Raw genomic sequence first — 12,236 nt, forward strand, 5'->3', positions numbered from 1 at the left:
TAACTACTATTTTTTTTTTACTTTTTTATTTTAAAAACATAATATAACTTGATAATATTTTGTTTCCTTTTTTAAAAGATATCGAATTTGAAATAATGAAATCCTATTGGTTGGTGAACCTAGAGGTTCACCCTAGGGGGTGAACCCAAGAATAACTCATAAATTAATGTATTAATGAATTTATAAACAAACATATACTAGATAAATGTCAATAACTAACTCAGCCGCCTTTGGTCAACGAGATAGATCTTTTCCACATTTTCTGTCTCTCCTCACTCCTGTAACTATTTTATAATTTGTCTTGAGAAATTTCGGTTTATATGATTGGAAAGTGAGTGACAATTGTTTTTTGAAAAGGTTTGTTAGCATGGTAAAATTGTTTTGGTCAAGGTAGGCTGTTCAAAAAAAAAAGTCAACGTAGATGCTAGTTAAAAGTACGATTAATTTAAAAGAAAATAATACTCCTCTCAAGTCTTGGTCCATGCTTGCAAAACTACTTGTTTTGACCAAGTTAATAAGAAGCTAAATACGTTTGTTTAACTTACTCCAACTAAATCGTTTGTTTAACCATATAAAAGTTCACAAGTTATCTGAATAGTTCGTTCTATCTTTAATTAAGTTCTCGGAATTTATACCTAAACAATATAATGAAAATAGTGAAACTAATGAAGACAAATGAATATCAAGAACCAGAAGGATAGTTAATAAGAAGCTAAATACGAATATGAAAGAAGTCAGAATTGTGATTCGGAATATATACTGTTTGACTGAGACATAAAAATATCAAGTTGCCAAACACAAATACGTACACGCTTGTTTGTGTATATACATATAGTCTTTACAATACCTAGGAAATATATTTTTAATCTACTAGCTCACACGACAGCACGATGTCTTTAGAGAATAACCAACTCATTTACTTTTTATTGACAACAAACACTTGCTTTAGAGAAAACTAATCTGTCGTACTGTATATGTTACACTTGCTCAGCTATCATGGTTACATATTTGTTTAGTTGAAGCATGGTTATGGGGGGTGGACCTAGAAAATGTTATAACATGCGGCACTCTATATTAGATAACTAAGTTCTTAACATGGGGCATAAGAGGTTGAAATCATTTCAATTCCTCAAATCTTCAAAAAAACTAATGAAATTTATTTTCTTGTATGTGGCACATGCCCGACCTACCTTTCACCTAGGTCCGCCCCTGGTTATGAGTACCCCCATTGGAGTCTCTATATGGCTCAGTTAAAAGACAAATTTGATTTGTGAAGCAAGGGAAGCTGAAACCGTGTAGTGACGACTAGGAAACGCATCACCATTGAGTAGGTTCCTCTCTTGGCCATCTTGACAGATATTTTAAACCCCAATTAAGCTTAGTTAATCTGCTTCTTCCCCTCTAACCTATATATTGTACGCAGTTGTACGTTGTGGTAATGCACAAAAGAAATTGAAGACACTCACGTTGATATCCACAACCAGGACCGGCTCAACACTGTTAAAATCCTTAGGGCGAATAATATTTTTTTTTTACCATCTAAAATTTGTATATAAATAGTGTTTAAAATGTTTTTAAAATTTAATCAGTAGTACTTTGTAATGAAAATAAAACTATATACATATCAAATAATTTAGATCATTTTCAATTTTATTTATTATATTTATAATTTTTTATATATAAAAATATAAATTTATAAAAAAATTGAGCCTCTTAGTTAGTATTATACGGGAGGACACGGGCTTGGGCCCGGAGCGGTCGCACCGCTTGTCCCCCTAATAAGCCGGCCCTGTGCACAACACCATGTCGTATTCTTCCCCTTTGTGTCAAATGCATTATGGATAATAATACATTATGGTTTCCATCTTGAAATACACAATTACAGTTTTCTCATCTTGTATGACTAGCTAGTGTTTGATCTTATGCTAATAAATATTTTCATTTTCATGGCTAGATACAAGAATATAAAATATGGCTTGAGCGGTAAACGTTAAGAAGTATCGTCCTGTTCTTTCTCATCTTCTAAGACATCAAAATAAATTAGATAAACATAAAAAGAAATGACTTCACTAAGTCTTAAATTACTTAATTATCATTAAAGATTACATGATTCGTCCTTCTTTTTTTGTCCTTGTCGGCTAAAATAAGCTTAGAGGCCCTATTAATTGAGACGAACCACAATATTTTAAAGAAAGACAAAACGCATTTGTTTGTTTGTTTATTCCTAACTTCATATACGACTAAACCAAAAGAATCTTACTTACGTCGTCTTAAACATATTTATCCGAAAAGTACCATACACAGGAATTGTCTTTCGTCATAAATTCCGGAGAGGAAAAATAAACAAAGAAGGAATACATTTTTATTTTTGTAAAACAATTATTCCCTTATACTTATCTAGTCTGTGATATTAATGGAAATTAGATATATAACCTACGCCTCTATCAAGTTCACGCATTTTTCATGCAATATGCATTTGTTCCCAGTTTCCATATATGGATTATCGTGAAATCAGGAAATAAATAAAGGAAACTGCAAGCGCGTGTTCTCCACTAGAAACCTCCAAAGCGACGAGTGTAAAACACGCTCTTTGATGTGAGAGTGGGACTCACGAGGACTACTAATCTATTTCCTCCAAATCAGAAGACTTTTCTCCAAATCTTTCTTTCTTTCTTTTCTCTCTTCAGCTTCGGACAAATCCCAAATCACGGAGATTTCAATTTCAGACAATAGTACAAAGTCCCCTCTCAAGAAAAAAAAAAAAATAATAACACACTCAGATCTCCAGATGGTGGATTCTCCAAGAGCATCGAGTTCATCTTCTTCGCTACCTCCTCCAAGATCGTACCTCATCTTTATGCGAATCATGAGCAAGAGAAGGACATGGGTCTGTCTCTTCGTCGCCGTCTACGCCATTCTCCTGTCCTCCTCGTGGAACTTCTTGAGATCCGTGCTCAGCTGGTACAAGCTCCAGTACACGTCGTCGCCGTCGCCGCCGTCTCGAATACCGGCGGTTTACGCTTCTGTGGTGCTGGGAGCAGTGTTCGGGGCGATGTCGATGGTTGCGGCGGCGGCGGTGGCTGTTCCGGCGGTTATGGTGATATGGATATCGGTGGTTGTGTTGCTAGCTTTCTTTGGGAAGTCGAGGAGAGATTTGGTTGTTGAGGCTCGGAAGATTACGAGAGAAGTGTTTGGGTTTGTGTTTAAGGTTCTTTTGAAAGAAGGCAATGCTGTTGCTGCGGTTTGTGCTGTTTTGGGTTATTTTGTTCTTATTAGAAAGGATTTTGATTCGGTTTAAGGGTTTTATTTAGAAGTTTTTTTTCTTGGAATCTGACGATTTTTATGATGAATATTTGGTTCCCATTTTGTTTCTTGTTTAACCTTTTGTTAATGAAGTTAATTAGCGATGTATATGTACATTTTGTGACCATATAACAGGAGATGTTCACGAAATCATTATTTTCTTGAAATCGTGTGAAATTGTTAGAGATTTTGAGTAACTGTTCAGCATGTTTGCTTGCTTTGCATTGTTGGGTAAGGTTCATGGTTAAACTGTCCTTGCACCCCAACAAACCAAATCGAACCGAGACAAAAAGAAGTTAATTTGATTATTTAGTTGTAATTTATTTATAACTCTAACATTTCATAATAAAAAAGAAATTACATTGTTGTATTAAAGATAAATCTTCATGGAGCAAAATGTTTGTTTTTGAAGTGAGGTGTGGCACTAACTTGGGTGAGTGTTGCTCATGATCACTGTTACAATTCAATAATGCGTTTGCTTCAACCATTAGAACTTACATGAACCAAGGCATCATGATCTTTGTATCTGATGTAATCAAAGCCCTGCCAGGAATCTATCATGTGTCTCAACTGGTTCCGTTGTTAGCAAATGCTGATGGTGTTTCTCACTTTACGAGTTATGGATCTTCCCATTCTTAAGCGTCGTCCTGTTAATGAGTCCAGTAATACGACCAAGGCTTCCTCGACTGCATCGGCTTGTTTGTCTAAACCGTAGCTGCTTAACTGTGGGAGAAGGCTCAGCTCAGATAGGAGTCCAATCGCTGCTGCTGCCGTACAAGTCCGGTCCCATGATGGTTGTGGTCTGTAGGGTAAAAGATCAAATTTAGAAGGATAATCACTTTTGTGGAACAGAGGAGTTTTGGAGCATGAGTAGTATAGAGATTTGAGAATGTTGTTACCTGAGTTTGTGCATTGCTGATGCACCTGTTGTAAGAGATATGCAAGGAAGATCTTCATCTCCCCATACTGTCTTTGCATGATCCTACACATATGGGTCTTAATGTCTTGGTAAAATGACAGAGATGAACTACGTGTGAGCTATAGTCAATTGGAAAGGTTATTATACCTTTAGACGCTTGAGCATTGCAGCTGAATTGTTCCAGGTGCCATCAAGCAAAATGAAATGCAAAGTTGAATCCTCATCTCCCTGGGAAATAGAAAGCGTAGCGATCAATGAATACATTTTCATTCTATATCCTTGTCGAACTTTTATGTTGAACATAAGCATAAGAGTATAAGACTAAAGAACAGAGAAACTATACATAAGCAATGATATTGCAATCATTACCATGGATGATCCAGGATTCTCTGAAGTTGAATCACCAAAAGCGTTCTCAACAGACAACGTGAGTTCCGAGTTCTGGTTGGGATAGAGGCAACGGACATGGTTTTTTCCTGAACATCCATCATAACAAAAAAAAAAAAAAAAAAAAAAGGCTTTTAGCAAAAGCAGTTATTTACAAAAAAAATGCAACTGAACTTGCAGGGGTCTAAGACTAGTAGAATCAAAACACCTGCATGCTTAAACTCATCCCACATGACCTCTTCGTCTTCAGCTATTCCAAAGATGCAGAGTGAAGCAGAGTGTACACCAAATACTTGCCACAACAACTTACCTGTGTTGTTCTGGCGCAGAAAATCCTATCAACATGGAAACAACATGTCAACACATAGAGATTTGGGTACAACCAACTCAAAGAGACCAATACTAACCCTAGGATGCATATAGAGCCAAAACCGTATCCTTTTCCATAAACCACAGGGCTTGACGTTAGAACACATGCAATCCTCCATAGCAAGCCAGCACTGCAAACCCAAAATCAGTAAAATTGAGTTCTTATACATGGAATTAGAATCACAAAGCAACTGAAGAAGAGTAAAAGTGAAATTACCTTCTGGCATAAATAACCTCTGCTCCCAAGCAGCCTACAAGCAACTTGCCGAGCAGAGAAAAAACGAAACTTCTTCTCAGGGTCATCTAATGCTTCATATGTAGCCCTATGCTTCTTATCTTCATACGCACCAAACGCTCCCTGAGATAGTTTCAACACAAGTAGAATATTAATAACCTATCCAACACTTAAGAGAGCACACATTGTTAAGAGAAATGTAGACAACAAAGCAAAGAAACGTTGATTGATGATGATAAGAACTATATTACACGCTTGAGTGAGCTCTTGTGAATCTAATCTCTAGACACCTTCCTAAAGCACAAACGCATACTATATTCTTAAGTCACTTATCTTCTAGAAGTATTCTCCCACGTCACTGTCTTCTAGAAGCTCAAACCAAAACGGCTTTTGGATCAGCTCCACACTTTAACTTACTAATTTAAAACACAAAACGATTTGAAATGAAACAAAGCGACAACGTTTCATCATCATCATCGGCTAACTCTACCTGTAACTTGCCACCATTTCCACCAAACTCAATCTGCGCATCCACTTTAAGCTCGAGAACCTTCAGATCATTCACAATCTGTTTGACCGCAGCTGGTAATGGAGAAACCGCTCCCCATCTCCGCCACTCCTCTTCCGTGACGACTCCGTCGTCGCAACCTCCGGATTCCCTCGACCGAGCTTGCGAGCTAACGGAATACATAACTAATCTCCGGCCAATGACTTCGAGTTGACGGCGGCAGCGGATGCGGTGGCTAAAGAGTAGAGAAGGAGAGGAGAAATCAAGCGCAGAAGAAGCTCCGGCGAAACAACGCATCGTGTTTTGAGTGTTGGTTCACTTTGGGTTTATCGAGGAATAATGTTTCATGGTTTAACGAAACCAAGGCCCAATGGGCTTATAACATTATTTATTTAATATTCAGATCATTATTTTTTTCGTTTGTTATCTTCTTCGCATATTATTCTTTTCCTGGATATTATTACATTTGAGGTCTGAGAAAAATCTCAGGAACAGAACCTATCGTGTGTGTTTCTTGTTTCTCTCTCTCTCTCTCTCTCTCTACAATGGCTGCTTTCGCGTGTACTACTCGTCCGCCAATTTCTCTCCGGTCAGAGAAGATGATCGCATCCTCAACGAAAGTTTCACTCTCTACTACTCGACAAATGTTCTCCGTGGGAGGAGGATTGAGGACTCGCGTCTCTCTATCATCGGTCTCCAAGAATTCTAGGGATTCTCGATTACGACGAGGAGGGATCATCATCTGTGAAGCTCAGGACACTACTACAGGGAGTATGTTTGTTATCTCTCATAATGCGTGAATTTTTTGCTGTTAAACCTTTGTGACTCGTTCGAAAAGTGTTGAACTTTCTATCGAATTGCAGACATTTGAGTTATGAAATTGCAGAAAGTTTGCATCTTTGGATCTGATGTTGAAGTAGGTAATATAAACTGAGATGTTTGCTTATTGTATAGCACACACACTGATTCAAGGAGTAGTGTAGCTTGGATTGTTTCGTTGGTTAATGACATGGCTAAAGAATCATCACTTGCTGATAATTGTAGCTTAGATCTTAAAACAGAGAGCCTTATCCTTTAGTTATGCCGCTTCCGAATCAAAATACTTTATTCTTGTTTGCGTTTCTTTCAAATCACGATAAAAAAACACTTGTGTACTCTTTATGGTGATGTTATGAAGCGTTATGTAAACATTGTTTAGTTAGTTTTGGACCATAATGACCATTTGAAGTTGGTTTTTGTTATTCTGTCTATTGCAGTTCCAATGGTGAACGATTCAACGTGGGAGTCACTAGTACTCAAGGCTGATGAGCCTGTTGTTGTGGACTTTTGGGCACCATGGTGTGGACCATGCAAAATGATTGATCCCATTGTCAACGAACTAGCACAGCAGTACACTGGGAAGATCAAGTTCTTCAAACTAAACACTGACGATTCTCCGGCGACCCCGGGAAAGTACGGTGTTAGAAGCATTCCAACCATCATGATCTTCGTTAAAGGCGAGAAGAAGGATACAATCATTGGTGCAGTGCCTAAAACCACATTAGCAACGAGCATTGATAAATTCTTGCAGTGAAGCATGTGGATCACTCTCTTTTGTTTCTCTATATTTGTAATTTGGACTTAACTTATCTGCTACTCCTCATCTAGACATGTATGATGATAATAATATAATTTTGGTTTTAAGAAATCGTGTTCATGATGGTGACTTTATCTACACGGTTTGGTTTATTGTCGGAGTCAACAAACTAATCCTATTATTTAATTTCCATGCTTGGCAAGCTAAGTCATTCTCTTGTTCGGATCAAATAGTATGGTTGCTCCCCCAAATTTCTTGACAAATCTCAAAACTTCAGGAACATCTCTTTCTTCCTCTCTCATCAACTGGATTTCAAAACGTTTTAAGGTAGTCTTTGGGAGTTTATTTATTTTCATGTTTAAAAGCTTATGATCTAACTTTTGAATCTGGTTTTAATAAGATGTGCTTGTCAAATTCTATCATCATGGCTCTTGATTTCTTACAGAGGTTTGATCAACTTTGGATATGGCCTTGGGATCTGCTGTTTCACCAAATGGTTCACAACCAATTCTCTTGAGTGCTTCACCACGTTACAGAAGACCTAACCGGCAAAACACAGAAACTTCAAAGGATGGTCTTAAAACTCTCAAGTGGACTGCAACAACTGTAGCAACTTTGACGTTTGTTATATATTACACATGTACAAAGCTTTACATCAGTTCTGCTCCAGATTTAAGCATCGAAGGTTTTATCAAAACAGCAATGTTCACGGTTTGTATGTTGTGCAACACCGTTCCAATGATTTTTTCTGTTGAAGCTATAGTTCATCTTACCCGGCCAGAACATACGAGTGGTTTTGGTTTCAAAGTTGAAGCTAACATAGGAGCTTTAGCACTTGTAACAGTTAGTTTTGTGTCTATGTTGGTTGCTTTTATGGTCGGAGTTTGTCTTGTGCTGGTCCTTCGTATATGGCATTACTTTTTCTATGTTTAGCACATAACTGATTGGTTTTGTAAACACACATTCAAGCTCATAAACATTGATAAAGATCATTACCATGATCTGTTGTCAATCCACATTTGTCTAGATAATTGTTTCTCTAACTAATCTTGTATGTAAACAACACTTTATCTAGCACTAGAGCATGTACTACTCCAATGAATAAAAGGATAGCCATGATCAAATTGTCATCAACTTAAATTTAGTGGGTCATTTCATAATTGTTAATAGTTTCTAACTCAAAGTCGTCGCCGTTGCAAAAAGAAAGGTATGTCCTGCACGTTTATGTCCGGCCCTTTTGATATATGTCCGTTAAAGATCCGTTTAGAGCATGTTTTACATTTTTTAAAAATTGCGTGCTCCGTATTTCTCAATTAAGATTACTCAAATCTCCCATAAATCTGTCAAATGTATCAGCTAAAATACAATAGTCCATAAACTTAACATCAGTGTTTTTAAAACCGGACCGGAATGAACCGAATAATATTTGGGTCACGATTCAATATGGTCCGACGGAGTCAAATCTAATTCAATAGTCTAGGTTAATATATTTCTAGTGTATAAATTTAAAAGTAATATTAGTAAATATGATACATAATTAAAATATACATGAATTTAAAACATAAACATTGTAAATATAAATTTGTTTTATGTTTATATAGATGGTTTAAGATTTTTGATAGTTTTAAATAATTTTTATCAGTTTAATAAATCTGAAATCCAATCTGGCTCTGGCTATGTATCCGGTTCATAGTCGAACCCGGTTCAACATTTGGGTTGGTCCGGTTTTAAAAACACTACTTAACATTGCTTGATCGAGTCAACGAACTAATCCTATAATTTAATTTCCTTACTTGGCAAGCTATAGCATCGCTGGTGATTGGTACGCGCATTCAGAGTTTTTTCTTTCTTGTTTGATCAAGTCAATTTGCTTGGAAAATCTCAAAACTCGACCTCTTCCATCTATTAGATTTTCAAAACGTCTGAGGTAATCTTCATCATCATCTTTTGTATTTGTCAACGTCTATGATCTGACTTTTTCAATCGGGTTTTTAGAAACATGTGCTTTTTCAAATCTTATCCTCATGTCTCTTGATTTCTTACAGAGAATTAATCAACTTGGATATGGCCTTGGTGGGTGGTGTAAAAACTCTCAAGTGGACTGTAAAAATTGTGGTAACTTTGACAATTGTTATATATTATACATGTACAAAGGTTTACATCAGTTCTGCTCCAGATTTAAGCATCACAGGTTTTGTCAAAACAGCAGTGTTCATGGCTTGTATGTTGAGCAACACCGTTCTAATGTTTTTTTCTTTTGGCAAAATAATTTTTCTTATCTGGCCAGAACATCCGGATGATCTTGTTTTGAGAGTTGAAGCTAAGCACATAAAAGCCTTAGCACTTGTCACAGTTACACTTCTGTCTTTGTTGGTTGCTTCTAGGGTCGGAGTTTGACTTGTGTTGATCCTTCCTATACGGCATTCTTTCTGTATTTAGTTTCTTATTTGTAATTGTCTACACATATGTTTGGTTTTGTAAACAGTTTCCATGATTACACATTCAAACTAATAAATATTGGAAAAAGATCATTACCATAATTTATTGTCAATCCACATTTCTGATTTGTAATTGTTTCTCTAATTATATGAATAGAGAGAGGGATAGCCATGTTCCAATGAGGACTCAATTGTCATCAACTTAAATTTAGTGGGTCATTTCGTAATTACGAATAATTTCAAAAAGTATAAAAACGCGACACCTTGCATGATCGATCCATTTTATACGAGAGGATCAAACATCAGCATCGAAAGATCGAATCTGTCTACAATGGAGAAAGGAGTTCTGTTAGAACTAACTAGAGGGTCGACTAATTGGGCCAGAGTGGTGGAAGAGATCGTGAAGCTGGAGAAGAAAACGTTCCCTAAACACGAATCTCTCGCTCAAACATTCGACGGAGAGCTCCGCAAGAGAAACGCCGGTTTGCTATACGTGGCAGCCGACGGAGAGACTTTGGGCTATGTCATGTATTCTTGGCCATCTTCCCTTTCCGCTTCCATCACCAAGCTCGCAGGTATTACATACACGTCCACCAACTGTTCGATGAAATTACGCAATGATGAACTCGTGGATTACAAAAAACTACAACTTATTGTGAAATCTTGTTTAAAATGTTTGATAAATTAACTTTTAGAATATATTATATTGTTAAGAAGACAAGAACACATACTTATCAGACAAGCTAAGAGCTATTACAATCAGAAAGAATGTATTTCAAGAGTACTTTTCAGTGTGTGTTTTTTTGTTGGAGTATGCAGTGAAGGAGAGTTGCAGAAGACAAGGCCATGGAGAAGCATTGTTAAGAGCAGCTATTGACAAGTGCAGAAGCAGAAAGGTACAACGGGTCTCACTTCATGTCGACCCCACGAGGATTGCTGCTGTGAATCTGTACAAAAAACATGGGTTCCAAGTAGATTGTCTGGTGAAAAGCTACTACTCGGCAGATAGGGATGCTTACAGAATGTACCTTGATTTTGATGACTCTGTTTAGCCAGAAAGATTTATTGGGGATTATCAAAGCGAAGCATTGTTTGGATAGTGAATCAATTGTCTTGTACACACTCATTAATTACTCTCCAAATGAATATACTAAAAGGGGTTATTGGTAGAAGAATTTTAGAGGAGTTAGTAAAATTTATAGATTCCATTGTTATTGATTTAAGAATTTTTAAAATCTTAGTAAAATATATTATTATTGGGGTGATGATTTTTAAATTCCATTCAAAATCCTTCATTATTAGAAAAGTTTATATATCATTGATTTAACAATTATATTAAATCTATTGTTTTTTTGAATGAATGTTAAATTTTATTCAATCAAAAACCATTTTGTGTTACATTTACAATGCTTCATATGTAAGAAAAAAAGATTTTTTATACATTTTATAATCTTTATTCTTCTATAAACTTGAAACTGGTCTTGTTGAAAGCTAGAATCTAAGTCCATCCTCCAACTGTGTGTGTCTCATTCTCTGAACTGATGCAAATCTGTTTCTGATATTTCTCTCCATGATTCTGATAAGAGTCGTTGTAGTCAAAGGCTTCTCACCATGCCTTCTTCCATTTCTCTCCATCGATAATCCATGAATAATTGTTTGGAAAATATACCTCAGTGTGAATTGCTTTGTACTGTTCTGATATGTGGAGATCAAATCCACTATCTCCCTCTAACTTCTCGTAAAATCACTTCCCATTACTCCTCTTGTAAGATTCTCCCACACTGCTGCTGAGAATCTGCATTCAAAAAACAGATGGTTCCTGGTTTCCAATGGTTCATCACATAATGAGCAACCAGTGTCGACAGGTCCTCCCCACTTCATCATTCTATCTCCTGTAAATAGTCTACTGTAGATAGTCTATTGTGTATAGCTATCCATGTGAGAAATGCAAATCTTGGAGTAGCATACCTGAACCAAACCCCTTTACTGCAAGTACATTTAGTTCCTCGTGATATTAAAATCTATTGTTATTGGGATGTAAGTTTTCTTTAATTTTACTTATGATATTCAACTTTGAAAATACCATGTATATCCATAAGATTTTCAAAATCTATGTAATAAAAACACTCACATGCAAACACACAACAAAATAACTAGTAAACTATATGAAAACTGATAGAACATAAAATATTAATCCAACAAAAAGAGCATATATTTTAATAATAATTAATCAAAGTTACGAAACTATACGAGAAGTGTTGACAAAACCACATATGTCATTAACATGTGTTCTATTATGAAACAAAAAGGTATGTGGAAGTATTGAAAACTCATAAATCTTGGAAATCTTATGAGAATTTTGAGAACAAAATAGTTCAAATTTTCATGAACAAAATCATTGAAGAAGTTTTAATCCATCATTAGTAGCATATATTATTGTTATTCTCTTTTCCTTTGTCCTACACCACCATTAATTTCTTACTTTATAAAAATAATGACAA

General features: G+C 36.1%; 4 protein-coding genes across 4 annotated transcripts; 3 read left to right on the forward strand and 1 right to left on the reverse strand.

The window, feature by feature from the left end:
- Nucleotides 1-2,662: 2,662 nt before the first annotated feature.
- Nucleotides 2,663-3,453, forward strand: LOC106310159. The gene has a single exon (XM_013747377.1). It carries the CDS (start codon nucleotides 2,789-2,791, stop codon nucleotides 3,296-3,298), a length of 510 nt encoding a protein of 169 aa, XP_013602831.1. The 5' UTR covers nucleotides 2,663-2,788; the 3' UTR covers nucleotides 3,299-3,453.
- Nucleotides 3,454-3,669: 216 nt separating this feature from the next.
- Nucleotides 3,670-6,050, reverse strand: LOC106309797. Its single transcript, XM_013746932.1, has 8 exons — nucleotides 5,704-6,050; nucleotides 5,196-5,336; nucleotides 5,017-5,109; nucleotides 4,818-4,944; nucleotides 4,592-4,698; nucleotides 4,370-4,450; nucleotides 4,203-4,285; nucleotides 3,670-4,105 (listed from the first exon to the last, which is right to left on the reverse strand). Exons 1-8 carry the CDS (start codon nucleotides 6,016-6,018, stop codon nucleotides 3,886-3,888), a joined length of 1,167 nt encoding a protein of 388 aa, XP_013602386.1. The 5' UTR covers nucleotides 6,019-6,050; the 3' UTR covers nucleotides 3,670-3,885.
- An 88-nt stretch (nucleotides 6,051-6,138) lies between these two features.
- LOC106307865 (thioredoxin M-type, chloroplastic) lies at nucleotides 6,139-7,408 on the forward strand. Its single transcript, XM_013744947.1, has 2 exons — nucleotides 6,139-6,492; nucleotides 6,978-7,408. The coding sequence occupies exons 1-2, from the start codon at nucleotides 6,267-6,269 to the stop codon at nucleotides 7,292-7,294; spliced, it is 543 nt and encodes a 180-aa protein (XP_013600401.1). The 5' UTR covers nucleotides 6,139-6,266; the 3' UTR covers nucleotides 7,295-7,408.
- Nucleotides 7,409-10,019: 2,611 nt separating this feature from the next.
- LOC106310697 (N-terminal acetyltransferase A complex catalytic subunit ARD1) lies at nucleotides 10,020-10,937 on the forward strand. Its single transcript, XM_013747922.1, has 2 exons — nucleotides 10,020-10,310; nucleotides 10,555-10,937. The coding sequence occupies exons 1-2, from the start codon at nucleotides 10,067-10,069 to the stop codon at nucleotides 10,785-10,787; spliced, it is 477 nt and encodes a 158-aa protein (XP_013603376.1). The 5' UTR covers nucleotides 10,020-10,066; the 3' UTR covers nucleotides 10,788-10,937.
- The last annotated feature ends 1,299 nt before the right edge of the window (nucleotides 10,938-12,236 follow it).

Source organism: Brassica oleracea, chromosome C8 (genome assembly GCF_000695525.1).
Source record: "Brassica oleracea var. oleracea cultivar TO1000 chromosome C8, BOL, whole genome shotgun sequence".
Taxonomy (NCBI): Eukaryota; Viridiplantae; Streptophyta; class Magnoliopsida; order Brassicales; family Brassicaceae; genus Brassica; species Brassica oleracea.